This window comes from Aythya fuligula, chromosome 2 (assembly GCF_009819795.1).
Source record: "Aythya fuligula isolate bAytFul2 chromosome 2, bAytFul2.pri, whole genome shotgun sequence".
NCBI classification, from domain to species: domain Eukaryota; kingdom Metazoa; phylum Chordata; class Aves; order Anseriformes; family Anatidae; genus Aythya; species Aythya fuligula.
The window spans coordinates 104,391,936-104,419,600 of record NC_045560.1 but is presented as its reverse complement, the minus strand read 5'-3'; the positions used below and the strand labels follow the sequence as shown (position 1 = coordinate 104,419,600).

General features: G+C 41.0%; 1 protein-coding gene across 1 annotated transcript in view; it reads left to right on the top strand.

Moving 5' to 3' along the window:
* The window catches only part of LDLRAD4 (low density lipoprotein receptor class A domain containing 4), a 234,962-nt gene that overhangs the window by 49,220 nt on the left and 158,077 nt on the right, over window positions 1-27,665 (top strand). Inside the window, exon 2 of the mRNA XM_032181924.1 lies at window positions 11,527-11,985. Coding sequence (XP_032037815.1) covers window positions 11,946-11,985 — 40 coding nt within the window. The 5' untranslated portion in view covers window positions 11,527-11,945. The remainder of the gene's footprint in view (window positions 1-11,526; window positions 11,986-27,665) is intronic.

Sequence of the window (27,665 nt, the reverse complement as noted above, 5' to 3'; positions counted from 1 at the left end):
CTCTTACAATGCTGATAGGTCATTGAATGTTACTATAACATGAAGAGGTTGTAAGAAGGCTCCTCTGGGAACTGGGAGAAGGTATGGAGTTTTATTCACTAACAGTTAGAAAATCACTTTTTCTTTTCCTGAAGTCACCACATATCAGACTGTTTATACGCTTTGAAAAGAAAGATTTTTTTCAGACTGTGAAGGTATGTATGGTGTTATTTGCTTTTTTGATTTAGCAGATTCGTCTATTTTTTTGAAGGAACGATTAAAATAAAGTGAAGAAACTCGATCCCTTTCTCCCTTACAGGGGTGGAGGCTTCATCCAGCTGTGAGCTCTTCTGGCTTCCCTATAAAATGCTCGTGCATTGCCCAACTGCCTTCATGTGTTTCAATTAAAACTTGGCATTGTCAGATCAGATTTGTTGTAAGTGCAGTTTGGTGGTTTATATTATGCAGCTGAGTAATGGAAGGCAGAGCATATGTGTGCAAAAAAGGCATCTAGTTGGAAGCTGGAGCTGAACTGCATTCAGTTTTTGCCAGTGCTGCTTTTAAGTTTGTGCTATTTTAATAGTTTCCCAAAGTGATAGTGTTACTGAAAGAAAATAGCCCTCTGAGCTGGCATTTTTGATGTTTGCTTATGGCCACAAGGTAAATTTGATTTGGTTATTTGTTAAAAATCCACATAGTTCTGTCTGCAAATGCATATTGGATGTTTTTCCTCGTCTGTTCCGTGTGTTTTTAATAAATAATAAAAAGGCCTAGGGCTTTTTTTGAGCTCCTGTATGTAAAATAAGTTTAGAGCTTCAGTCTTGCCACAAAGTCTGAATTATAAAATGGTTCTGTTTTGATGTATAACGTGATTTAACAGGAGCAAAACCTTTGACATTTTGTTGGTAATTAAGTTTTAAAATTGTGAAGATGTACGTGCTTGAAAGTGACCTATCACAAATTCCAAAATGTGTAGTGAATTAACATGCTAGGGTTTGTTTGTTTGTTTTTGTTTTTGCTAGGGAACAGATTTTGTATGCTACTTCAGTTAGTTTTTCTTGCATGTTATTTAAAAATGAAGAAAAACACTAACAGAGCCAAGAGCATGAGTGTTAAGCCAGAAGGGGTGAGCAAAGTCAGAAAAATGCCTAGGTAAATCAGGGTTGGTCCTGCTTGTGGCTCACAACTTAGTCCTTCAAGAAAAAGTAAAAGGAGGGTGGGGGGACGGGACACTGAAAAGAATGAGTAGTTCTCTCATTTTGTTACAGGAAGACAGCTGTGCACAATTCAGTTGGATATCATCCTCTCAGTGACCATAACGTGGCATTACTATTTGTCCCATTCTGGAAGATGAGGCAGGAGAGAAGGGCAAGACAGTGGTGACTTTGGGCTGCAGATGGAAAAATTAAATCAAGCCTGCACAGGCTGACCGAGCAGGGGATGCCTGTATAAAGATTTGGCTTTGCTTGTGGGATCTGGGACCACCATCCTACCTCAGAAAAGTTTTCTTACACATGGGTGTTACCTTGCATCAGCGGTGGAAAGTGCTGCATACCTTTACAGAAAGTGGTCGTTGTTGTTTGCAGGATCAGTGTTCAACCCCCAAAGATTTTGTGTTTGTAAAGAATGTGAAGTGCAGATATTTAATTCGATGGTAATTAATTTTGAACAGTGCACCCAAGCATTTGGCGCATTCTGAAGTGCTTTAAAATCACGGTTCCAGCTGGTTTCTTAGAAATTTTGCAGTTAACCCAGTTTCTGCTCTTGATGCCTGACTGACTGGGTGACATATGATGAACTGTGTTATATAAGATGCTCAGACTGTTGATCCAAAATTCTAGATATTTAACTCTTCTGAGATCCTAGCGTTTCTTGTTTTATTTTTGTCCTGTTTTCTCTCTTTAGTATTTGAAGTGTTGATATGAAGCCCTTTTCTGCCAATGCTGTTAGCAGAAAGAACATACATACACCCATCTGCCTGTTCCTTGGGCATGGGAATGGGTTGCGCTGTCAAGAGCTTTAGCTATGTGGTGTAGTTTAATACAGGTGGGATTTCTCCTGCTTTCCCTTCTGTTTTCTTTAAATAGGTGTGTGTCTTGCTGTGGGATATAGTGGAATAAGAATCATCAGCGTTATTGGCTCCAGCTGCCTCCTCAGCAGAAAACTGCAGTTTATTTGGATGAGCTTTGCTGTCTCTTGAATATTTTGAGAGGAAAACAGTCTCTTCTCTTCCTTGCATCTTTCCAGCCCAAATGCTTGGCTCTTTATTATGCTTTATTAATAAGTTCACTGCTTTTTCTCAGCTATAGGGCTGTGATTCAGGAGGCAGATGCCCCTATTTGAAAGCATTCCACAATCCTGGAAGCTGAATTATCAAAGGCACAAAGTCAGACTTTCATTATGTTTTCCACCTGTTTAAAAAGAAGAAAAAAGGTATTCTTTGCTTTTATGGCAAGACTGATGATAAGTTCGCCTCTGGAAAATGCAAAGCTGTAACTCCGTGGCTGAGGAAGGCGGTGGTGTTCATCTGCAGAGATCATAGTTTTCTTCTGAAGCAAGATTGCAGCATTTCTGGTTGTAACTGTGAATGTTTAATAACACTTCATAATTATCTATAAACTACATAGGTGTTGGCCCTTCCTATAGGGATCTGTGTCTATTGGCACAGGGTTGGGGTGGGAGAAGAGTGGCAGGTAGGCTTGAAGGACCACACACATAATCTTAAGGGTATTTGAAAGTAACCATTGTGTTCAGGTGCCTGAATGGACAATGGGAAACAAGGCCTGAGAGGTCAGATTTCCCTAAAGGGGTGGGTAGTGCCAGATGAGAACAGGTGAATGGGATGTTTGCCTGAGAGAAACAAAAAAGCCTGTCCTTAATGCAAATCCCAGTTTTTGAGCTGTTTTGTCAAAAACCTTAGAGTGTATTTTGCTTTCAATTAATTAGTTAATGGAGGTGCTCTCGGTGTTGCATTGCTAACAAGCTGCTTTAGTTGCATACAGTTACAGCACTTCAGCTGCATCCAAATAATGGCACATGAGCATAGCAAGAAGGGTTTTAAAATATGACAAAGGTATATTAAAATACATTTGTTAATGAAAATATTGGTTAAAAAAAAAAAAAAGATGATTTCTGAATTACAGCTGAAGCAAGAGATTTGAAGTGCTGTTTACCTTCTTATGGCAGTACTAAACGAGAACTTCTTGACTAGAGGAATTATTCAGATTTAACTGATAACAACGTTAGTTCCCATGCCTTTATGCTGTTTGTTTATGTAAGAAGCTGTCCTTCAAGGACAAGAAAAAAAATAACCTCTTTGCTTTTGTTTGTTAAGTAATGAGGGATTTGAACTGAATCCGTGTTGTTCTCTGGAAAATGAGATTTAGTTGATCACCGGAGGATACTGCTTCCCAACTGTGTTCTCCGCTTGCATTTTGTGTTATTTTATGGGTTGTTTTCCAACAGATTTTTTAAAGAAGGACAGTCTTAAAGGAGACTGTCTTGTTAGTATTGCTGGAAATAAAAAAAATGCTGGCCTATTAGTTAGTAAAAAGAGTTTCTTTGGGGTGATTTTACAACACTAATGGGATTGTTTGGGGCTTGCGGAATGATCTGTTCACTCAAGTGCAAAATCAAATTAATCAAAATGCTGCTTTAGCTTCTTCTCTGTGATCTATTTTATTAGTAATCACCCCTGTTACCTAAGCATTTTGTAGCTCCTTAAATCCACAGGTAGAAGTTGCAGCCACTTTACTAGTGGCATCAGAGCCTAGAAAGATCAGGTAACACCTCCGAAAAAACAAAGGCAAATCTCCCAAGTCAAAAAAAAAAAAAATAAGAGAGACACTGAACCATTATTTTCTTCCTTTTCTTACTTCCAGGCTGAAAGTTGGAGTAAAGTTGTATTGCTGTAACTGAGAACTACTGAGGCAACTGCTTAAGCCCCACTGAGCATGGGGTTTAGAAGGAAACGTGTTTATGTGCTGAAGGAGTGCAGGAGTGTCGTATAGATGAATTGGTGCGGCCTGGCATGGGCAAAAGCACCACGGACTTGTGTGAAACTTCTGCCTGGATATGACTTGTTTATACAGACTCCACATTAATCTGGTTGTTACCTCGAGTCATTCAGGGGATAAAATTCAAGTAGATGCCCAGGAAAGCAAAGTGTCTGGAAACCACATTACTGGTTTGGGTCTCAGGGCTGTTGCACTGGGTTTGGAGCTCGGTTGTAGTGCGATGGTGATCATATGGGTTAACCTCGCTGGTTTTCCCAGGTATGGGGCAAAAGGGAGACCTGGTCTTAACAGGGGCAAACAGGAGTCTGAATCTCTATTGCCATATGCAGATTGCTTTAGCTTAGTGTGAAAATCAAAACTGGTAGAATATGGAGCAGCAGGCTGCAGGAGTTTCCAGTTTTCTAACATGTGGTGGAGTTCTGCAGGGGAAGCTTCAGATATTTCATAAAACAAGTATCCTTTCTGGACATTGTCACACTTTCTTGTTTGTTCATTTAATTTCTATGGTACTGAAGGTAAAACGGATTGATCTGTGCGGTACATGATCTACATAGGCCGTCTGAGGCACAAAAGCTTCCTTTTGTTAGAAGAGGCCTACAGCTGGGAGCGCTCTGTGTGCCCAGTGCCTGTCCCTGCTTTCTTTAAACTGGGCTTGCCCTCTCTGGATAGCTTCTTTATGCATCTGGGCTGCTAAGACACTGTAAATAAACCAGATGAATTCTTGTGGCATGGTTTCATTTGTGGGAAACTAGAGCTGGCTGTGTGTAGCAGTGTGTGTGAAGTCGTAGTGGGCCTTTCTCCTATGTCCCTTGCACTCCTGGTCCCACCAGAAGGACTTAGATAGCACTGACTGAAACAGCCTTCCAGAGAGTTACAAAACTCTTATCGGTGCTTCTTCAATTAATATGATGACAGTCTGTGCTAATTAAATTGTAAACTTCATGTTTTGTTCTTTAGCAGAAGAGGATTTTCTTTGGTCGTGGTCCAAGTGCCCAGCATGCGATATCTCCCTGAGGTGTCAGAGTACCCTCGCTCCCCAGCAGAGCACACAGCAGATCCAAGTGCTGTAAGGGCCGTAGTTTTATTCTCCAGCAGCTTCCTTGCTCCTTGAGTCTCTTCAGCATCAGTTTATTTTCCAGTGCAGTTAGCAGGGTTTCAGCGCTGTCTTCTGCATTTGCCAAAATGTGCTTTTTCATTCATACTAAGAGTTTTGACAGAAGCTGGAATAGTTTCTGATGACTTCTCCTATTAAGCTCTGAATTTTCAGCTTCCCATGGGTAGCAGTTTCCACAGTCCCCAGCCATGTCTCAAGGGAGGGCTGCACCATTCTGTGTCCATACACTGCTTGACATTTCCATGTGGGAGATGCTGTCTTCTGCATTTTCCTTCCAGAGCAATCAGAGTACAGATGTTTCTGCCTTCAAAAACTTAAGTGCAGCTTGGCCTAGATTCCTGCAGTCTGCTTTTTTTTGCACAAAATTGGTACACGTATATGGATCTTTATGTGTTTATGTGTATGTTAATGTACTGGGAGGTGTTTTGGCTGTGTACCTTTTTCCCAAGGGGTGCAGCCCCCTCTCCCCAAAGGTGCTGTCGATGGAGAGAGGAATGGTGCCCCCAGGTCTCTGAGGACTGGGCACAGTTGGCATGGGCTGACAGGTATGGTCTGCTGCAGGAAAAAACACCATGCTCTCCTGAGGCATTTGCTCTGTGCTTGCACATCCTGCACGGCACAGCAGAGTTAAACAGGTGACATCCTTATCCTGCTGCCACTGTGTACCTGGGTACTCAGTAGGTGTGACTGCAAAAACTGGGGTGCGGTTGGGTGTTGGGTGCTCAGAAGACTTGAGGTGTGCACCGTCCTCCAGGTTTCTGGCAACTGCTCCTTTCTGATACAAGTCACAGGGACACAAGGCAAAAAATTGTCTTTTGTCCAGGCTGCTCAGTGTAATTTATACTTTTACCAGCCTTCTGCAAATTCAAACCCAATGCCACGTTGCTTTGGAAAAAGATTAATTGGGGCTGGATTCTGCTCTTACTACCTCTTCATTATTTTGGCAAATAAAATTCAGAGCTCAGGTTTTTCTCTAACTGTTGAGGTTCATAGAGCAGCATGATTAATGATTTCTCTTGACAACTTCTGGTAATTATAGTTTTATTAAGGTCCAAAAATAAACAACGCAATCTTCTCATTTGCCCTGCATAACACAGCTTGTACAATTTCTCCCAATAATTATCTCATCCAAACCCAATAGCCTGTCATGGAGATTTTAGTAAACTTTTCCACTGGGGTTTTACTGCATTCTGTCAGCAGAGCTATGGGAAAATGCATGGCTTCTTAGTTTGTTCATAGAGATAGAAAATAGAGGACTCTAATTAATTATTTCAGTTAACAAGATTAATGGAAGGAAATGTGGCATGCTCCTTTGTGTTATCAGTTATTTATAGGATTTGTCCAAGTGAAATGCTCCTTGCTATCTGATTACCAGAGGCTATTTGCTTTGGCATGAAGCTACTAAACAGACTGATTTTATATCATTGCTTCGTTCCAGAAAGAAGTAACCAAACAAGAGGAGGAGTTGGAGGAGGAGAAATGTCTTTGCTGAAACATTTATTTACTTTTTCTTTTAAACTGGACCTTGCCTGTAGTGTTTTTTTTGCAGTGTGTTGGCATTGACATTGGGGATACATCTTGCTTTCTAGAACATTTTCTAACAGGCTAGAAAAAAAGATGCTTCGTGTTGGCAACGTGCCCTCTTCTCAAGACCCATTTCCTGCTTCAGCTAATGCAGAAGGACCACAACTTGCTTTGATCGTCCTCGCGTTTGCTGCAAGTCAGGGAGTTCTGTAACAAAAAGGAAGGAAAAAACTTGGACACTGTTCCTGAACAAGCTGAAGCATATCTGAAAGAATCTGTAGGAATAGAAATATGTATGACATAACATTGAAACTAATTTTGTCAGTCACTGCAGTTCACTAAAAAAGTGAAATACAGCAGCTGTTTAAAATGTCACGAGGAAGCTGTACAAATATTGAAGATAGAAAGTGAAAACAAATGATGTATATGTGTGTGTGAGAAAGATGTGATTAGATAAACATATTTTAAACATCTGGTTTTCAGTTTGATTTGTGTATGTTCTCCTGTGAAAGTCGCCTTGAATTTTCTAAGTGGTCTTTGAGTTATGAAGCACAGGATTTCCCAAGAACCAGGATTCACTTAGCAGTAGTGCAATGTTATCTTGGAGGGAAGACAAATTATAGATAGAAGTAAATAAAATAAATGAAGATCTCACAGTAAAACACAGACAGACCTTACCATCTAAGAAAGAGTAGGTATAACTGGTAAATATTAATATCTAGTTTAGAAGTCTCCATAAGAAGCAAAACCCAACAGGGGATGGAGAGGTGACCTATGTGTGTGCACACAGGCTTCATTTTAAACTGCTTTAGCAAACTTTAAAAGATTTTTTTTTCTTACAAACACTGTTTTGTAAATACAGAATGTTGGATTTTTTTTTTTTTTTTTTTTTTTTCCAGCCAGAAACTTCTTAAATCTCTCTCCAAGTCGATGCTGTCTTAAAATGTAGGAGGTGCAGGCCTTGTTACTTCAGCAAAGTGTAGAAGCATCCGGATGGTTCAGAGCTTGTCCTGGCTCCAGGCATCCTGCTTTTCTCCTGGGGTCTGGAGGCACGCTGGGCTCTGCTGTTGAGCTGGGGCCCTGCTGCCAGCCCTGCGGGTGTTGAACACCCGTGCTGGGAGCAGCACTGCAGGATTCAGTCTCGCTGCCCTTTTACTCTTCCTTAACCTGAAAGCTAAAAGCTTGAGCCATGAATCCTCCCTTGCTGAAGTTAAATTAAGCCACAGCTGTCCTTTAGGGTGTCCTGTGCCATAGCCAACCGCTGGAGATGCTTCTCATGGCTGTAGTCCTTCTGACAACGCATTCAGCGAGTTCTTGCTGCGTGTGGGAACCAACAGCACGTGGCCAGAGAAATGGGCTGTGTATAGGGAAAGGAAATGGGAACAAAAAACAAAAAACAAGCTACAGTGTATACATTTTGGTCAATGTCTTTGAGTTGTTCAAGATGTTATGGAGATACCAGTCCTGGAAAAAATGCTATTTTTCTGCTTCTTCCCATGCAAGTTCCTTGAGGCTTGGTCCTAACTAATGATTGTACAACACTTCATAAAGTGTAGATATCACTGGAGGATTTAATGACACTCCCTGGCTGCTGCTTTTCTCTCTCAGATTCTTTTTTAAAATTGCCCTTTAATACTGAATCTTCAAATATTTAGAAAAGAGCAATAACAGGTTGGCTAGCTAAACATACCATGAGAACCTATAACTCACAGTGTGTGTTAAATAGTCAAAATATTTTGTTTGCAATTTGTGCGAGGTTTAGGTGGTGGCGTCTTTCCCAGGACCATATCTGAGAAAAGTAGAGAGGATGAAAAGAAAAGGGTTTGATTTTTCTCAGGCATTCAATCATGTAAGTGCATAGTAGCTGAAAATCTTTCTAGAACAGCCACATATTTATAAAACACAACATTTTGCTTGGTTTCCTTCAGAGACTCATGTAATACTGCAGTGGGTGACTGAAAGCAGAAGCAGAGTTCTTGTTGCAATTGGGAAGGAGGTAACAGATGGAGCAAAGAGAAAATATCTAGTCTTTGTGTTCTGGATTTTCTCTTTGCCATCTGATCAGTTTAATGGGACGTGTACCCCTTGGGGTCTCCGCAGGTTGTGAAGACCATAGTAGTTGCACTGAAGACTGCACACTGTTGTAGTGCTGTCAGCACTGCTAACTTTCCTCTCTCCTTTCCAGAAAAGTATTTTCAGGCTCTGTTCCTGTGAGCAGGTTTGTTTAACGTTTCTGCACCACCCTGCAATCAAGGATCAAGGCTTCGCTGAGGTTGGCCGAGCCATGCTGTATCGTGTCCGTCCTGTGCATGCAAACGTGCCAGTCTGCTAGGAAACAAGCACAAACCTCTGCTTAAACATCAGTTCCACTTGAATGGGAAAAAAAAAAAGAGTACCATAGAGTGCAGTAGAGCAGTCATATTAGAGTAGCCATATCCTTACATGCTGTTAAAAGTGGAATTTGCCATTTTCCCGATGTGCTGTGGTATCAGCTGCTGTGCTTTGTCTTCTTCCTCTTGGGAATACTGGAAATTTAAGAGACTTGACTGACATTGTTGTGCAATTGTGACTGACCGGCTGGCGAAAGGTCTACCTGTTGAAAACACTCATTAAATCAACCAGTTAGCTGTAGTGTGAAGCAGTTTTTCGGAGCCCAGCTGGGTTTTGAGTTGTGGAAAGGCAGAGGATGCTCTGAGCACTGCACAGGCTTCCCCCTTACTCATGTCCTGCCAGAGCAGTGTCTCTGGAGCACAGTTCATTGTCTGCCAAGGGAGAAGAGTGCTTCTGCAGCAACAGAAAATGCTCATTTAGGGCAATCATCAGATATCAGCCTCTTTTTTTCATTTGGGGCCTTAAGGGAGGGCTTAAACGTGATGCTTCAGTGCAGTACCTTTCAAATTTCAAGGTCTGAATGAACTCGGGAAGAGTTTCTGTGTCCTGTAATGTTAAAATTGCAGGCTTTCTGTCTCCAAAAGCAGCAGTTGCTGAACGTGCCAGCATTGTAGAATTTCTGCACCACTGCTGGCTTCCTAACAAGTTTAACAGAGACTTTGAAGGCATGGAAAATAATTTTTCTTCTAACAAAAAGTTAATTTTCAGGCAAGCGGATGTATTTTATTCTCTTCGGAATCAGAAGTATGGTATATCTAATACAAAGATACAATTATTTAGTAGCAATGAGAGATTTTCCCTGGTTGCTAAGGTATTGGTGTGCGTTTCTTGAGAATCTTTAGGATGGGGAGAGACATCAAAATGCTGAAAATAGAATGCACTGAAATTGTGGATTTATAAACCAAAAGCTGTATGGCTGGAAATGTGAATGCAAATACGGAGCTATTCTTATAAATAAAAAAAGAAAGTCAGACCTCTAGAGAAAAAGCTTGGGAAACGAGTGCAGCATCAATCTGTAGTCATTATAGAATAGTTAGCACACTGTGAAGAGGCAAGAGGAATTTGTGCTATGGTTTTTGTATATTATACGTGTTCGGTACTATGCACTTTAGGATAAAATGAGCTCATATTAAATCATTCTTAGTTGTACAGAGCGCTTTGAAGGGCTGAAATTGAGTAATGGTAGCATTTTTAGCACTCTCTAAAATGTTATTCAGTTTTTTTGATAGGAAATATTACAGGTGAAGTCTTTGTAGTGTTTCCTTTAATTTGCCTGTTATATTTGGGGTAAGAAGTGGGAAAATTGTCTTGAATGTGATCTGTAACCTTACATGAGTTGAGTGCAAGTTACTGGACTCTAATACAATTGACTAATTAGTTAGTCCCGTGCTATTTTCTTGAGACAAACTTGTGGTTTTCAGAAATACTGGTTTCCCAAAATCATAAAACTGGTCGCAACATTATTAGAATGGAAAACTCAACGTAGCAACCAGCTTTCGTTCCGTATGTTCTGAAGAAAGCAGCGCTCATCAAGTGTAAAGCTCACCTGACTGCAGCAGCACACCTGAGAACAGATCCTTTTTTATTTAAATCCATCAGTAGGCTGTAATATCATCACTGATGTAGCTTTGACCTGCCCGTGCTACTGAATTAGGTGAGCCAAGTGCTGCCACAGAGGAGGATGGCTGGGCAGTGAGAGGATTCTTCTCCCAAGTCCTCTTTTCCTTCTGTGAGCAAAATCATCCCTCTTCTCCTAAAATAATCTTCTCACTAAATATATACCTGTCTGCTGCTCTCCTTCGCCCTGTAAATGTATCCTAGTTTTCTAGAAGCTGGCTATGTAGCAGCTCTGCTTTTCAAGGAGCTGCAGATAGCCGTGCTCCTATGGAGAAGTAGTGTCAGGAGCAACTTGCCACCTTTCCCTTGCATAGCCTGTGGGTATTTTGAACATTACCGAATCTGAGTGGTGTCATCTGCTTACGATTGAGATTTTATACAATCAACAGAACAGACGTATAAACCTCAGACGTTTTTAACCTCAGAAGACAGAATGGCATGTACGGTGTCAGCATCCAGCGCTCCCTTTCCCTGCTCCAGAAAAGAAGGGAAGCAGCTATGTGAAATGCTAATAATCTCACTGTGGTTTTTGAATAGACTAGACTTGAGAGCCTTGAGTATTTTTCCTTTTCCCTTTTAACTGCAATTTTGTTATTGTATTGCTGCCCCCATCTCTGCTAAATATGGCTTTTGAAATGTAAATCACATCATGTTCTCAGAGATGCATATGACACCCTAGCACTGTTCCTCTTTGCACTTCAAAGAGCTGTGTGGTCACACTTTGCATCTCAGCAAAATCGCAATATTTGCCTTCTGAAGATCTCCTTTAATGTGTACAATCAATCCCTGATAATGTGTTTTGGGTTTTTGTTCCCTGGAGTCTGTTAATTTTAATGTTGCTACAGGTCATCAGGAAACATAATCTCTTCTTTTTTAATTTCTCAGTGAGCGTGCCTGAGGGGAGACAAACACAAGAGAGGAGAGACAATTGAACATCACCGTTGGCTGGGACCTGAAAAAATGGTGCTGGATGAACAGAGGATTAGAACTTCATTGTGAAAGGGAAATAAAGTCTTGCCGGGCGAACTTCTTCATTTCTGCATTCATCATGGCCCAGATTCTCTGGCTGGCTGGTTGATGGGACTGTCCAACGCTTGCTGCTTGGCTTCACTGCAGATCCCCCGTGCCTACAGATTGAAAGACCTGGGATCAGGTGGGAATTGGATGGTGCCAAAGCCGGGAATGGGACGAGACATGGACTCTGACGAGCTAAGATGGAAGTGACTTGACAGCTTCAAGCTCAGCAGTTGTCTCCAGTAAGGACAGGTTAAGGTTGGAATCACAAGCTTCGCTGGGAGAGCAGTATGCAGGAAGCTGGTTTTCAGGCCACAAATGCTTTCACAGGTAAGGACTTCTCTTCTAATCCTGCTAATTATTTTGGGACAGCTTACTAGAGTTTCAAAAATAATTTGTGTAGCATCTCATAGTACTTCCAGTTTAAATAATGTTTTAAAACATTTCACTTGAGAAACAGTTCAACACTTGTGTTAATAGAGAGTAGTATCTTGTGTTTCCTGCCCCCTGAAATGGATGGTTATAAGCCTTGGGGAAGGCATATCGAAGCTTTCCTCATTAAAGTACTCATCAACAGCTTAACAACGAGTGGCCTCCTGGGTCGGCTGGGCCTATTTGCATTGTATGAAATATAGTCGATTAAGTTGCTCTTATATTTAACATGGGAGTTTGGCGAGGACGCAGGATGGACATTGTTTATGTCGGGAGGCTTCTCAGAAACACGGTAGCGTTGAGCTTTCTCCCTTCGAGCAGAGCACACCTCTGTGCAGGACTTGCCAGATAACTTCTGCTTGGACTCCCTCCCTTCCTCCCCACCTGGTCCAGTTGCAGCAGTACTTGATGTGGCAAAACCAAAGGGTTTAACTGAACACTCTTGCAACTGATTCCAATATATTTCCCCGTAGACGTGTTGAAAATAGTGTAGTAAGAGCGAGGATACGAAGGTGGTGGGCTTCCCTGAGGAAAGCTCCCTCTGGTGTGAACTCCACTGGAATTCACTGGGTGCCTTGTGTCTAATCCAAGAGGTGGGAGAAAGGAAATGGGGGTCAGAAAATGCTGTCACCGTGTTTCCACACCTGCTGGCCAGCTGAGACCCTGTAAGAAATGGATAGAAAATCAGCCGTATGGTTCTCTTGGTTTAGAGGGTCTAGATAATGGGTTAGTACCACAGTGAAAGTAGCCAATGAGTGAGGCATTTATTTTTCTGATGGAGACTTTTTGCCTTTAGAAGTTTGCTGGATTGGGGGTTGTATGTATGGGATGATCATTTTCTGTCTCAAGCTGCTTTCCTTCGGGCTCCTTGCTGTTCTAGAAGGTCTTCCCAAGAGGGAACAACAAAACTATTTGTGTCCCCAAGGGCAGGCTCCCCCTTTGCCCTATCTCACAGCAGATCCACCCTCACAGAGTCCTCCTCACCACTCTCTGCTAGCCCTTCTCCTCCTCCTGCCTCTCCACTGGAAGTCTTCCTCTTTGGGTATCTGTTCCCTCCTTCTGTGGCTCTCCCCTCTGCTGAAAACTCTGTTACCTTCAGCACCTTTGTAATATTACATTATTTTCTTTCCAACTTTACCCTCTTCTGCCACAGCCTCAGCTCTCCCTTTGCTCCCAGAGGGTCGGGATTCTTGGCACTCGGATCAGACTGCTCAGGCAGCGGGGCGTCAGAGAGTCGCTGACCTCGCAACTGCTGCTGGGTGGAGGGGAATGGCAAAGAGGGCTGCAGAAATTTCAGAAAAATGAAACCCGTGTCCCTGGAGGCCTGGGACAACAATCAAATTGTGGTGACAACCCAGCAGATTCCTACCCATTCTGGACACTGACAGTATGAGGGTTGTGCTCTCTCTCATAAGGAGTTCTTTTATTCTTTTGGCGTTGCCCTCAGGTAAATAAGTTAATAAACATTTGAAAATGTTTATTAAATGTTTATTAAATGTTTAGCTGTACTAAAGAATTATCAAACTTTCAGGCAAGTTGCACCGTACATTCAGGAGACATGTAAAAGAAATGGGCAGGGGACTTGTAAAGCAAACAGGTTGAATTGCCATTGCTTTTAGATGATAAGAAGGCAAGGACTTCCCAACTTGAATCAACTTGATATCCATTTTTTTTTCTTTTTTTTTTTTTTTTGAGGTCATTCTTTTTCCTTGGTAGATTTATATAACACATTCAGCAGTAAAAGTGGGTAGTTATGTTACTTCTTACAGAAACTCATGGGAGCATGTTACGCCAATTTAAGAGTTGCAGTAACATGTAATGGTAGGTGCATATAGTTTCTCCTGTGATCCTTGCTGTGTTCCTCCTTTTGTTGGCATGCTGGGTTAGCTGTAGAAGAAAAAAGTAGTGGCTAGTAGCAGAGGCGGCATGACCGTATGCAGAAGTGAGCTAATTTGTACAGAAAAAGCTCTGATATCTGAAAGCAGTGCAGTGTCAACACTGAATCTAGCAATGCTAAGTGATTGCAGCTATTGGAACGATTGGGGTAATCATTTTCAATTTACAGCTGAACATAGTGCTGTTAAAACAAGCCTTGGAGGATGTTGCCTCTGTGAAGCCACCTTTGGAGTATTTCAAAATACTTCTTTCTACCTGACTAATAGCTGTGACCTTGGAAAGCTTGTAGGTATGGCTAGGAGACGCTTTGATCACATCGATACGCTGATGTTACTGGTACAGATGCCAAAGTTGCCATTTTTTGTAGATGGCTCTTGCTCCAAGACATATGCTGTGTTTATCATGTATTACCAGACAACAGCACATGGTAAAACCCTTTTAACTTTACTGGCTAAATACTAATTTCTGTAGATGATGCAAGTGTAATAGATTCAGGATTACAGAATGTAGAAAAGGCAATGGGAAGGATGTGCTCCGAGGCTTGATTAGGAAAGAGATGGTTGAGCCTATGATAGTAAAAGACAATTTGAGTGATAGCAATCACAGGCAAGTGAGCTCGTTCTTCAGAAGAGGAAAAAAGAGAACTTCAGAATACAAGCAATGGTATGCAAGAAAGTAGACTTAATTAACCTAATAGAACCAACAGGTAAGATTTCTTGGGAAACAAACCTAAGAAATTCAGGACGGCTTACGATTTCTAAAGGAACTAACTTTTTCTTGTCATAATAAAGGGTTTTAAAAGCACAAATAAAAGGTATCCCAATATGAAAGTGTATCCCAATAAGAGACAAAATTGCATGAACAAAAAAATGAGAAGGACTCATAAAGTGGAAACTAGACACATAATCAAGATGAATATACAAGAACAGTAGAAGAATGCAAGGGCCAAACTGGATAGGCCAAAGCATGAAACAAAGCACAGCTAGTAAAGGACATGGTAATAAGGAAATGTGCTATGTTCTCACCAGGAATAAGAGGAAGACTGAGTTTCTGGACTATTTACTGAGAGGGAAAGGCAATACCCATGATCTGATGTGTGCAGGGAGGACCCAGTAGTTAATGACTTCTTTTTGCATCCTTCTTTGCCAAAAAGGCAATCAGGCGCAATCAGGCAGCAAGGAAAGGAATACTACTTTGAGACAGGTAGGAATTCTAAACAGAACAGGAGCAGGACTGATTATAAGCTAATTAGATAAGATAGGTATTTTAAAACAACCTGCAGCTTATTAAATTATCTCTTCAGCATAGGGTAAAATAGCTGAAGCAATATCTGAGCAATTAGCAGTTACGCCGGAGAGCATTTGGAGGACAGTCTAGGTTCAAAAAATCTGTGAAAGAGCAAACACTGCACCTACGTGCAAGCTTTCCTGCATCCCTTTGGAGTAGATAGCTTAGCTTAAGGTCTTGGGGAAAAAAATATCAGAATAAAATAATTAACTGTGTGTGTGTGTTTGTTTTGGTTTTAAACAAATAGCCTGTGGGAAATAATGCAATAAATGAATTTGCATGATTTTTTTCCAGAATGTATCTTGTCAGTTGAGCCTAACTTCCCTCTGAGTAGAAAAAAAAAAAATGTATCTTCATTTTGGAAGGCTTTTCTCTCTTTCATAAACAAGGTGGCAATACGGGCTCCAAGGTGGGTATGCAGTTGGCTGAAAAAGCTGTTCTTAGAATAATTACTAGTGATTCATAGTCAAACTGGAAGGATATGTCAAGTATGATTTTGCCCAGGATTGCCTGAAAATATTCAATATTTTAATTAACGACTTAGATGATAGAATCTGCATGCAAAATTTCCAGATGACACCGACTAGGGAGAGGATGTAAACTCTCTGAGCACAGGATTAGAATTCAAAATTAATGCGGTATATTGGAGAACTGATCTAAAATAAATACGATGCAGTTCATTAAGGACAAGTTCTCCATTGTGGTTGGGCAGGAATAATCAGCTGTGCAAATCAAAATGTAGAATAACTGGTGAGACAGCAGGTCTGCAGAAAACAGATGGGCAGTTGCAGGAGACCAGAAAATGGCTATGAATCAACAATACCACGTCATAAACATTATGCTGGAATATATGGACAGGAGTCTGTGTGTAAGACATGCAAAATAATTTTTCCACTCTACTTAGCATTTGTGTGGCTGGTGTGCTGTTTCTGCTCGGAGCAGCACTCTTCGGGCCTGTTGGAAGCATCCAGCGAAAAGGAAAAAGAAGGCCAGAGGTCTAGACAACATGGCCCTTGAGAATTGCAAAAATGGTCTTTTTCAGAGTCGAGCAGTAATTCCCGAACTTTCTGAAGATGTTTTTTCCTAGGTTCCCACGAAGCAGAGGGGTTTGGTGCCAAGGCACGTCTGACGCACTGAGCTACACGGCAAGAGGTGGCCGTAATAAGCAGTGCAGCGAAGGGCCCGCGTTGGCCTGGTGGCCAGAGGGACCACTTTGTTTGCACACTTTATAGCTGACGTGAAGTGTAACACTGTCTGCCTTGGTCTGGCTTGATGTTGTGGCAGTACTAGGTGGTGGGGATCGGGGCAGCCAAGGTCCATTGAAAAAAATTAGCCACTTTCTTCACCAGTGCATGTTTTGAGTGCTGGTTTATCAGAGCAGAGCAATTCTGAAATCAGCTTTCCATCACTGGGGAATGTGTGGCACAGGGACATCCAGAATGATCGAAGGATAAGGGGGAATATTATAGGGTGGATTAGGAATCAATGTATGAAGCATCCTGACTTTATGGGGTCATCTTAGGTCCATCAAGATTCTATTAGTTCTGTCTCAGCACGAGCTCTGACGGACCTGAGCTGACTCTTAGGCATTCCTGCCCTGTGACCCTCAGTCCTGCTGGAAGAATCATTATCTCAGGCACTATGGAAACTGGAATAAACAGTATGAGGTTGCTCTGTGCAGTGGGCCCCTGCCCTTCTGTCGAGCACTGACTTTATCACCTTCTGATCCTGTTCCATAGCTCTGTATCTTTTCCCTCATACATGTCCTCATGGAAGTGATTCTACCCTCAAATCTTTGAATAATCCCTTGCAGCCTTATCTCAAGGTTATTGTCGCCCAAGCTTGACCTTCGACCATATCCAAAGAGACAGTTACTCTCAAGAAGGGCTCTTCAGCTTGGTTATTACTTCACCAGGCCCTAATTCGGCAGAGAAACTGTGTTTGTCTGTTAGGATTTCCTCTTGGTCAGAGGAACGTGGCTTGAGGGGATCCCCTCGCCTCTGCTCTGTGTACCCCTGACATTCAGGACTTCTCTCGTGTTTCCTGTCCTGGGTTTCATGCTTCCCTAACCTCTCTGTGTTTCACTCCAGTGCTCAAATCCCCACTCTCTGTACTGAGACTTCTCCAGCTATCCCTTTTTGGGCCTCACTTCTCTTCCAGATCCCCTGCCCTTCTGGTAATCTTCCTACTTTTCAGTGCCTTCACCTTCCCTTGTTTCTAGACTTCTCCCACTTCCAGACCAACTCACAGCAACTCAGCTCCAGGCTTGTCTGAGAGCCTTTTCCCCTCTTCTCTAGACTTAACCCTTCTCCTCCTGCTTGGCCCTCCTCAGGGGTGTCTTTCCCCACCTTTCCCTGCTGCAGTGAGTTCTTCTGGTTTACGCGGGACCTTTCTTTGCACAAGGCAATGTGAGAGCCTGCCACTTGGTTTGACTCCATTCCCCTTTAAGCTCCCCCTTTCTTAAGCTTGTTTCACTTAACTGTAGTGTTTTAGGTGGAGATGTCTCTGGCCTGGGGATTATAGTTCCAGAATAGGGAGGCTCCTTGAAGGGATTACATGGGAGACCAGATAAATTGTTCCAGCAGATTGCGTATGCCTCAGTTGGCCATTATTCGTTCAGAGAATGGAAGAGTGAGGGAAGATGTGATAACCATTTAAATGGATATGGAAATTTCATGTAAGGAGGAAGGTAATAAAAACTGTTTTCCAGTTCTGCTGGGGATAGAGCAAAAAGAAACAGACGAGCTTACTGTGGTGGGGAGATTTAGGTTAGACGTTAGGAAAATCTTTCTAATGGTAAGGATAGTTAAGAACTGCAGCCGATTGCCTAGGGAGGTTGCAAAGTCTCTGTCACTGAAGGTTTTAAGAACAAGTTAGACAAATATCTGTCAGGAATGGTTTATGTATAGTTGATCTTGCCCTGGGGCAGGGGAATGGACTTCATGAGAGTGCTTCCAGCCTTACTTTTCTGTCATTCTGTTATTGCTGCTTCCCTGGATAATAAATGTACATTTTATACTTTAGTAATCCACCTGCACTACCCTATCTTCTCCATGTTTAAGTAGATTCTGTTGGAATAATTGATAAAGGATGGATTAAGTGTCTTATGTGTTTAAAGTCTACCCTTTCTTTTTGTTGGAGCATTGCCCCATTGCCTTTGTTCTAGCCTGCCCCAGCTTTCGTTATAACTTTCTTTTTCAAACTTCTTATTTTGTGAGGACATGATATATGTATCTGTATCAGAGCAACTAGTATAGAAACATTTTCACACTTCAGAAATACTGCATCCATTATTCTGTTTCACAGTACGCAAGTATTGCAAGAAAAGCTTTTTACCACTCTTAGGCTGTAAACATATTTAAAAGGTAATTGTTAAGAGTAATCAAAAATAGGCCAGAGCCAAAGCAACCGCCATTTGAGGTTGTTTTCCTTATAATGAATAAAACTATGCATGATTTACTTGTCATATAATAACTGGTGGATCTGATGCTGAAGTTAGGCTTCTTCCTCCAAATTCTAATTGAGGCTCAATGTAAAACAGAAAAACAGGTTTGAAATGTCTTCTAATAAGTATATTAACATAATTAATATTAAAAGCAGTTGAAAACTCATTTATGCATTAACACAGGTTTACCACATTGCTGCTGTCATTATTTGCATGATTTTCAATTACAGATAAACATTTCATTTAAAGAATACAACTTGAATATGTAGCAGACCATTCTCATTCCCCTCTGTTCTGATTTTGCTTTCAGCTGCCTCTTGAAGCTAGTCTGACCTTCCAAAATTCTCTGCAATTTTTTTGACAAATGCCTTCTTATTTTATGAATTTTCAAGGTTACTGTGTCACATGTGGACAGCTCTTACTGTCTCTTAGTTCTGGGAGAAACAGATTGCTTTTTGCAATGCCCCTTACTCAGCACATGGATAGTAACAGATCGTATTCCATTGTAGTCCCTTAGATATTTTACTTAGCGTGTGCAGGTTTTTTTTTTTTTGAGTACAGATAGTATTCTCAGCAAAAAATACATGGAAGAAGATGCAACCTCAGCCTTGAAGAGAGTTTATCTAAATACATTACACTCAGTAGCATTCAATGAAATTGTTTTCAGTATGGTAATGCACACCTTACAAGTCTCCTTTTCAGGGTTAAATGCTTTAACAGAATTACTGGAGATTGAGAAACTGAAAATCAATTCAAGAGTGGTGGTGCTTCATGAGAGAAATAGCTTTTGGTTACAACTTAGTTCTTCTGCTGTTCTTACAACAGGTGATTAGAACAGCAATGGTTTTTGCTTTAGGTTACTCTTCAAATCCATGAGGTTGGCTTTTAAGTTACAATCCAAACTTTGTATGAGTGAAAGAGTGTATTTTGTTTATTTCCTTTCAACTAAAGAGAACAGTTATCTTCAAAGTCTGGTTGAAGGATTGTTTAATCTGTAACTGAACAGATACTGCCTTTACTTATTGAACTGTGATAGTCCTTATGCAAACAGAGGGACATTTCACACAGGCCAAGGATTTCATATTTTAAAACCTTCTCCTTTCAAATTTTAATTTAACTGGAACAGAAGACCTCCTTGCCAGTTTGCTTGCTTCAGTGAAGTACTTCATATTTGCCTGCTTGGTAAGGGAAAGACTAGGAGAATTTATATGGCAGTCACTTGCAGAAGATGGCCTTGCTGCATGAAGCCACAGGCAGCGCAGTAAATGTGGAAGCAGAAAAATAAGCCAAGAGGACTCCAGAGGAAATGCAGTGCTGTGGCATCCTGTGAAACACATTGAGAGACACTGGCCAAGGATCCTCTGCAGACCTGGAATTCAGTCTCCTTATATTGCAGGCTAGTGTTTCACATAACACCATTCATATCAAGCTCCATCCTGAAATATTACTCAAATCTGGAAGGGTTTTCCTTCAATTTTTAATTAAATTTTCTTTACTATTTAAGTTAATTTAAATGCCATAAAATCCTTTGATTTTTCAGTGTAGGTGTAGTCCTGGCTATATGTGCACGGTCCATTTATTCTTATGACAGTTAGTCCAGAGCCCAAATGAAAGGCTGTGAGGTGTGCAGACCAGGGTGAAAGCAGGTTCAAATTTGCAGAGACATTATGGCAATTGTGATTGTTAAAATTATTTGACGAAGTAGTGTACTGCTGGAAATGGGAAACTACTTCACAAAGTCATGGGTGAGAGCACTCCAACATTTTCATGGAGGATGTTGAACCTAGATCTTCTTCTTTGATACTTGGTTTAGTGGAGGACTTGTTAGTGTTAGGTAAGAGACTAGGTGATCTTGGAGGTCTCTTCTAACCTAGATGATTCTGTGAGTCTGTGACTCATTTTTAGTAGATTATATTTGAAGCCAGAGCATGCTGTTTGTGAAGTTGATGCATCTTTGAAAATGTCCATCTGCCATTTCTCGTTTCTTAATAGTACATGTCACAGTGCTGTTGCATGAAACAACTTAATCAGCCAAATGGCCAATTCCAGACTGAATATGACAATAAATTGAACTGTAAATATGCTGCATTTCAGTATTTAATCATAATAAAACAGCAGACTCGTTTTCAATGAGGAAAACAAGCGTGTTGTCCCTTAAGTAAAAAGACAGAAAATAAGAGGTGAAAACTGATTCTTAAATTGGCAGTGTGTGCCAATTTAACTTAATTGAATCTTTCTAATTAATTTGGTAGCACTGGTTTGGTGGTTGTTTCGTGTTGTTTTTGAAGAAAAGAGCAGGAACCGCGAGCTCTGCTCCTGGCTGGCTGCGGGCCTGTCGCCGCTGACAAGGCCACGCGTGTGCTCTGAGCACAGCAGCTCGGCTGCCGTTGTGTGAGGCAGAAATCAAGCCCTTGGCTGTTGCCTTCCGAGGTGCCCAGAAGTCTGAAGTCAGAACATTTACTTTATTTCTGACAGAATCGCTAAGTGTCCTCCAGCATCACGTAACCTGCCGGCATCGGCACTTTGTAGTCACTGGGCGACGTGTGGTTGGTGGTTGATTCCCAGCTGCTGCAGCTTGGCCACGGACACAAGATGAGGACATCCCCCATCTCCACTGCTTAAATTTCAGCTTTATTATTTTTTTTCCCCTCTTTCTTGCCAGAAAAAGAAGGGGGGTCAAGGCAAAACTTCTCCAAGAGTGCCTGTCTCAGTGCAGAGCGCGGTCCTGCAGGGGGAGCCCAGCGCCGCGGGCTGGCTGTGGCCCCGGCTCAGCAGGAGGACGAGGAGGAGAAGGAGGCCAAAAGAGAAGGCTGGGCTGGCTTCCAGCACCAGCAGGGACTGCAGGGGGAAACAGGCTGGAAATGCCTTTCATTGCAAACTTAAAAACAAACAAACCAACCAACCCTCCCCCCCCCCCCCCCAAACAAAAACAAAAACAAAAAAACCCCGACATTAAGAGATGAAGCATAAAACCAAAGCTGATGTCAAACTGTTGAAGGACTGGACTGTGTCCTTTTGGAGGCTAGGGAGGTACAGCGGAAACACAAACAAAACCTCCCTATTCTCATAAATATGATGCAGGATGTTTCCAAGTGCTCAGTGCCAGGCAGTGGTGTTTTGAGTGAATAATATGAGGCTAAGTTTTGGTCTAATGGTTTGTTGGTGGTGCTTTTGTTGTTGTTTCTTTTATTTTTGTTTGTTTGTTTGTTTGGTAATGTCAAGGGGGCTGTTTGTTTGCCTAGAATATCAATTTTCTTTTACCATAAAGCAAATAGTATGAACTAATGCTATGCTTCTTTGTTGTAAGCTGCCTTTACAAATCACTCCTTGAAGAACAAGGGGGAGTCCAGGTAAACAGAGAAGAGAAAATATTTAACGTTGCAGGGTAAATGTAGTGAAAAAGCCTAAAAGCTATTGAGGAGAAGGTAATACCATGTATAATCAAATCTTACATTTGCTTTTCTAATATTTAATCCCTTTTACTTTTTGAAAAAAAAAGAGGCCAGGATGTATGCCCATTAGTTTACTTGTTAGGTCTGTTTGTTTTGTTGTTCAGAGCGAAGCTTCTTGCTGGGTGGATGGAGTCCTTCCTGTGAGCCTTTCTATGAATGCCCAAGTTCCCGTGGCTCTATCAGCTGCATCTCCCCATCTTGGGGCTTGGCTTTCCTCACTGAAGTACTTCTGGGTGGAGCAATATAGATCCACCCAAGCATGCACCCCACGCTGCACCTCTCCCAGTTTTTTTTCCCCAGGGACTGCCCAACCCCTGCTCCAAACCCTTTCCAGAGGGCTACTCCCACCCTCTTTAATTTCAATTCAGCCCTCAGCAACAGTGAATAAGCAAAATGTGAAGTTTCTAGTAGGATCATTACTTGCTAATAGGGTGCAGCCTTCAAGGCATGCCGGCCTCTTACAAACACCAAAGATAATCTTTTCCCTGGAAGAGAATATGACACAATATTCTGTATATACTCTGTATATCTGTCAAAATACTGCTCCTTTCTGAGACTGATCTTTTCCAAGGCACTGCTCATGTAGGGCTTGGAAACTGATAATTTCTGAACAGAGAGAGCTTTGGCTTTGACAAAATCTGGAGCCCAGCTACTTGGGCTTCCAGTCCTTTCCTGTAGGCACCCCACTATAATTTGACTATGAAACTTACCCTATTAAACTTAACTTATGGAAAGCTTTCATGGCAAGCAAGGGAAAGGATTCCCAACCTACAGATGATGTTTCTGTGATACTAGTTGTGGATATTGAGTACCTAAAAAAAAAAATAAATAAAAAAAAAAAAATTATCATAGATACATAAATAGGAGAATGGGTGTTATACAGTGAAGAACAGATTGAGCAATAGGTCTTTCATACATTGTGGGTTTTGATTTTATTTCTTAAAATTTTCTGTCCTATTGTGGGCTCTTCTGGAAAAAATTTTGTGTCCTTGGCTTTCTTGCTTTCTTCACTAGAAAGGCACTCCCTTCTGATCTAAGGGCAAGAATAGAGAAAGCTTTGTTGAAGGAGTGGAGTTACAATTTTTAATGATGAAAACAGCCAAAAAGAATCCTGCTTTACAGCCAGCATCTCGGCAACATCTTCAATCCATGCCTCTGAGGATAAGCTTGCTTCTGTTGTCAGGGGGTAAAATGGCTTCATTCAGTGCCATTCGATTGCTGACAACACTGCATGCCTGTGTGTTGTAGGTGTACGTATGCTGAGGTGGTGGGAGGAGGATTACTCTGACCCAGGACAATGTAGTAACTTCAGAAAAGCCTGGAAGACTTGTTTGGATCTGAATTGTTCAAGAATTGTCTGTTTATCCTGGAGGCCTAGACTATACAAAACCAGTAATTTATACTGTCTGAAGATGAATTCACAGCCTGGCTGTGTATTCAGTCAGTCCTTGATTTAAACGAAAAAATTGGAGTTTGTGCGTGACTCTCTCTTTTCCCCCTTTCTGAGCTTTATTATACTTGATTTGTTTATCTCAAAAGAAATACTTTGTACAAATATCTGCTTCCAGTTGCTCGGGGCAAGAATTCGAAGAGACACATGACCTGCCACGACAATGCAAGAGTAAGTTTAGAAAAACTTCACTGTTCTTAACTCAGGATGTAGGTGGCATCTGTGAACTAAAATACATTTTTTTTTTTTCCATAGCGAATATAACTTTCGTGCCCAAACCAGTGCTGTTTATAGAAGCTGTTGTAGAGTTTATGTGTAATAAAAGGAACGGGGGTAAGCTCAAACAATAAAGGCTACAAGTATGACTCTTGAAAATGTTTTTATTCGGTGCCTTCTCTAGTGTATACATGGAAAAAGTGACATAGCATTGACATAGTGGCTTTTGTGCAATCTCTCAAGTATGTTACTGTATTAAAAGCATTTTATTCTACTTTTTGATACAAACAAGTTAACGTTCTCTCACACATATGGCTCCTGCTGGTAACATTCAGTGTTGCAATAACACCAAAGAGCCTTCAACGAAGATGAGAACCCTGCTGTGCTAAAACAGGGGCAAGTCAGCCCATTTTACAATCTGAAAATCATAAGGAAAAAAAAAAAAAAAAGCAAGATGGAAGCACAGAACAGTAGCTATTGCTGTCCTCAATTTACAGATAGACAACTAAGGCACAGAATGAAATATTTATATGGAGTGATCTAGGAAGCTTGGCAGACCTGAGATCTAAAGCTACAGCATCTGAATCTGAGCCCAATATGAAGGGTGAGATTATAACCACAAGCACTAATGTATTTATTTTTACCTCCAAGTCAGAGTATACTTACTGCACCATTTTTTCTTATTTCCTCTGTTGTATCTTTATTGTCTTTTCTGGCTGCCATGAAAAGAATGTAAGTCAGAATTTCTTGTGGAAACTGAAGGCTTGCTTTATGCCAGCACTGCTGGGAAGAATCTCTCTGAAGGAGAATTACAGCTACCCTTAAAATCTGTGAAAGAAACAGCCCATCTCATCTACAAGTATTAATTGCACGTTGGGAAAATGGAGGTGCTGGGATACAAGACTGCTTGAAGAATATGGCATATTACTTACGGCCTTAAAAAAAATCTATTGTTTAATTGCCAACTAGAGAGTAGGATTATTGAAATTTTGGGGAACAAAATTTAGTGAGATGAATACAAATAAAGCTGCTCATACTAGTTTCACTCCTTCAAGGATCTTTAAATGCAAAATGCAATGTTCGTCGACGTAGTGCAGGCAGGCTCATTGCTTTTTTGCCTTATATGTAAGACTTGCTTGGTGTTGTAAGACTTACTTTGAAGAGTTTCGAAAAGGTCTGTTTTTATGTAACATGCTTTCTCTGAAGTGAAGAAGGCGAGGTTTGTAGAGAGATCATATTTCTTACTAGAACTAGTGGTCAGTTTGGAAAGCAAACAAACAAGATACTGAAAACCACAAGCATTCAGGCATATGAGCCCTTCACTTCCAGGAAATTTTTAAATGAGCATTCAAGATCCTTCGGTTTGCTAAGGGCCATCTTCTGCTGCATAAACAAAACAGCATTAAAACCAGTCACAGACAGGCAGCGGGGGGAAAATTCGCATGGAAGTGGAATTGGCTGTATCTCTTGGCATTTTGATTGCAATCAGTACTGTGACAGTGAACCACATCCCCCAGTTGTGCTAATGAGAAAAATACAGACGAAGGAGAAGTGAGATGGGAGGACAGTATCTAAAAGGGAGGTGGACATGCAGAAGTACACCCTGAAAGAAATATTTGCTTGAGCCTGTCACCTGGAAACAATGTTCTGGGAGAGATGGAAGAAAAATGTCAAAGACAGCCTGACTTGTGATTGTTGCAGAAGGTAAAGCCTTGTAAAGGACTCCCGAGCACCAAAGATAAAATTAGATATGAATATAGTGGTTGACGTGATTGTCTTAACAGAGATTACTGTCATTACTACCACAATGAGAGCTCTGCCATCACTGGGTTAGAAAATGCTTAAAATACTTGCACAGAGAACAAACGCTGGAAATCTTGTCTTTAAACTGCCAGTCTTGAAACAATTTCAACTGGGAAAGAGCCGTGATTATTTTCGGAAGAGTATCATAAGTCTAGTGTGCTGATTCTTACTTTTTCTGTTCTTAAACATAGGGCCACTGTCTAGAAGTTAGATCAATGTGAGACTGCGTAGACATTATATGATGCCGAGAAAGCAGTTCTCTGATATTTATAAATAAACTTTTGATGTGCTCCCATTTTCCTTCCTCTTCTCTTTGCTGTTATCCCATGCATTTGCCCCCAGGCTTTCTGTACTTGTTTATAGAGCCATTAATAGTAATTCTCTATTTCTGAATTTTATTCTTGAAGAAAATGGATCAATTATACAGTGTTATGCTGGCTAGGTTACAGCTAATGGTAGTAGCTGTTAGCCTCACATGTTCTTTTTACCTGCGTGGTAATAATGAATCATTAAATTGAGCAGAGCAGTAATCCTTGAGATACAGAAGTAGAAATCATTTAATAAAGGCATTTCAAAATGATTCTTTTATTGATGAACACAGTGTAATATTGTCAATATCTTTAGACTGTTACAAGAGCTTTAAAAATGCAACTTAAACTGTGAGAATAATGTATAGAGTATTTGCATATGAGGCTGCAGCAGGTATGTGAATCTTTAAAGATAATTTTTTGGGAATGCTTTTTTAATAAAGAATGAGGTAGGCAGTCTTTGAGTAAATGGTACAAGGGACCCCACTTTAATAAAACTTAAGAGCACTTATTTTTGCTAAATGCATCTACCAGAAGTCACAAAATTCAGTAATACTTGTTGAAAATAATACTGTTCATTTTTTTTCTTTCTGTTAGGTTTTATAACAGAAGTAGCCCCCATATGGAGTTACAGGGGTTATAACATGTTATTGGATTTCTCTATTTTAGACAGGTAATGTTCAGTTAAATGCAGCTCTCAGAGTTTGTATAATAGGAAGAATTAAGGAGAATTGAAGCTGCATCCTTAAAATAGCAAACAGTTTAGTATTAGAATAAGGTATTAAAAATGTGAAGGAAGACATAAAAGAAACAAAGGCTAAAATGGAGCTGACCAGAACAGCTGTGATGATTATCAGACCGAAGATATGACATAGCTTTGTTTTTCTCTTCTCGGTAGTAATGCCAATTAGTTGCTCTGTCTCCGATTGATTTTGCTGGGAAAGAGATGACTCTGGAGTTTACTCTCTGTGACAGTGCAGATGAAGTTTGGAAAGGTTACTTTCTTAACTGCTCTGCATCTGCTCCTGGCCTACAGTTGGTAGGTGTCACGGAGAGTAAATTACGTATGATTCGGTGTTCGAGTATTGATATTAGCAGGGGCATAGCTGTGTAGAGTGTCAAATGTAATACTTATCCTCAGATTTATTCTGTTGGACCTTATTGCTAGGTATGTGGTGATTGTTTCCATAATGACTTGCTCTGACAGTGGAAGGCATTGCGTCTCTGGTGATCTCATGGGTACTCTTGTTACTGAGAAGAGCTGCTCCATTCACTGTCAGGTATTTGACGTGGGGCCTTACATCTCCGTATTAGCAATTTCTGCAAGGCAGAGATTATAGGGAGTGGTAGTTTCTTTTATCAGTCCATCTGATTTAGTTGGAGAACATTGGAGAAGCTGTGTGCATTGCAACCCTTCCTTCAGATCTCTGGAAAAGATCCTGAAGGATGGGTCTGCGTGTTCCAAATGCTGTCTATTTTTTTCCTACTTGTATCAGTTGATCAATTAAAAGATAACTCGTCTCTTCTTAAAGCTTGCCTTGATTAAACTGCCACATCCACAGTGAGCCACAACTTTGTAATTTCAGCCTTTGCCATTCGGGACACCACACCCTTATTTTCTTTCAGCTGCCCAAGTTAGAGTTACTTTTGGCCGTTTTGCTTTGTGACAAGTTCTCCCTTCAGGATTTCAAGGCAGAGCTGTCCTTTCTCACTGGGGGTGT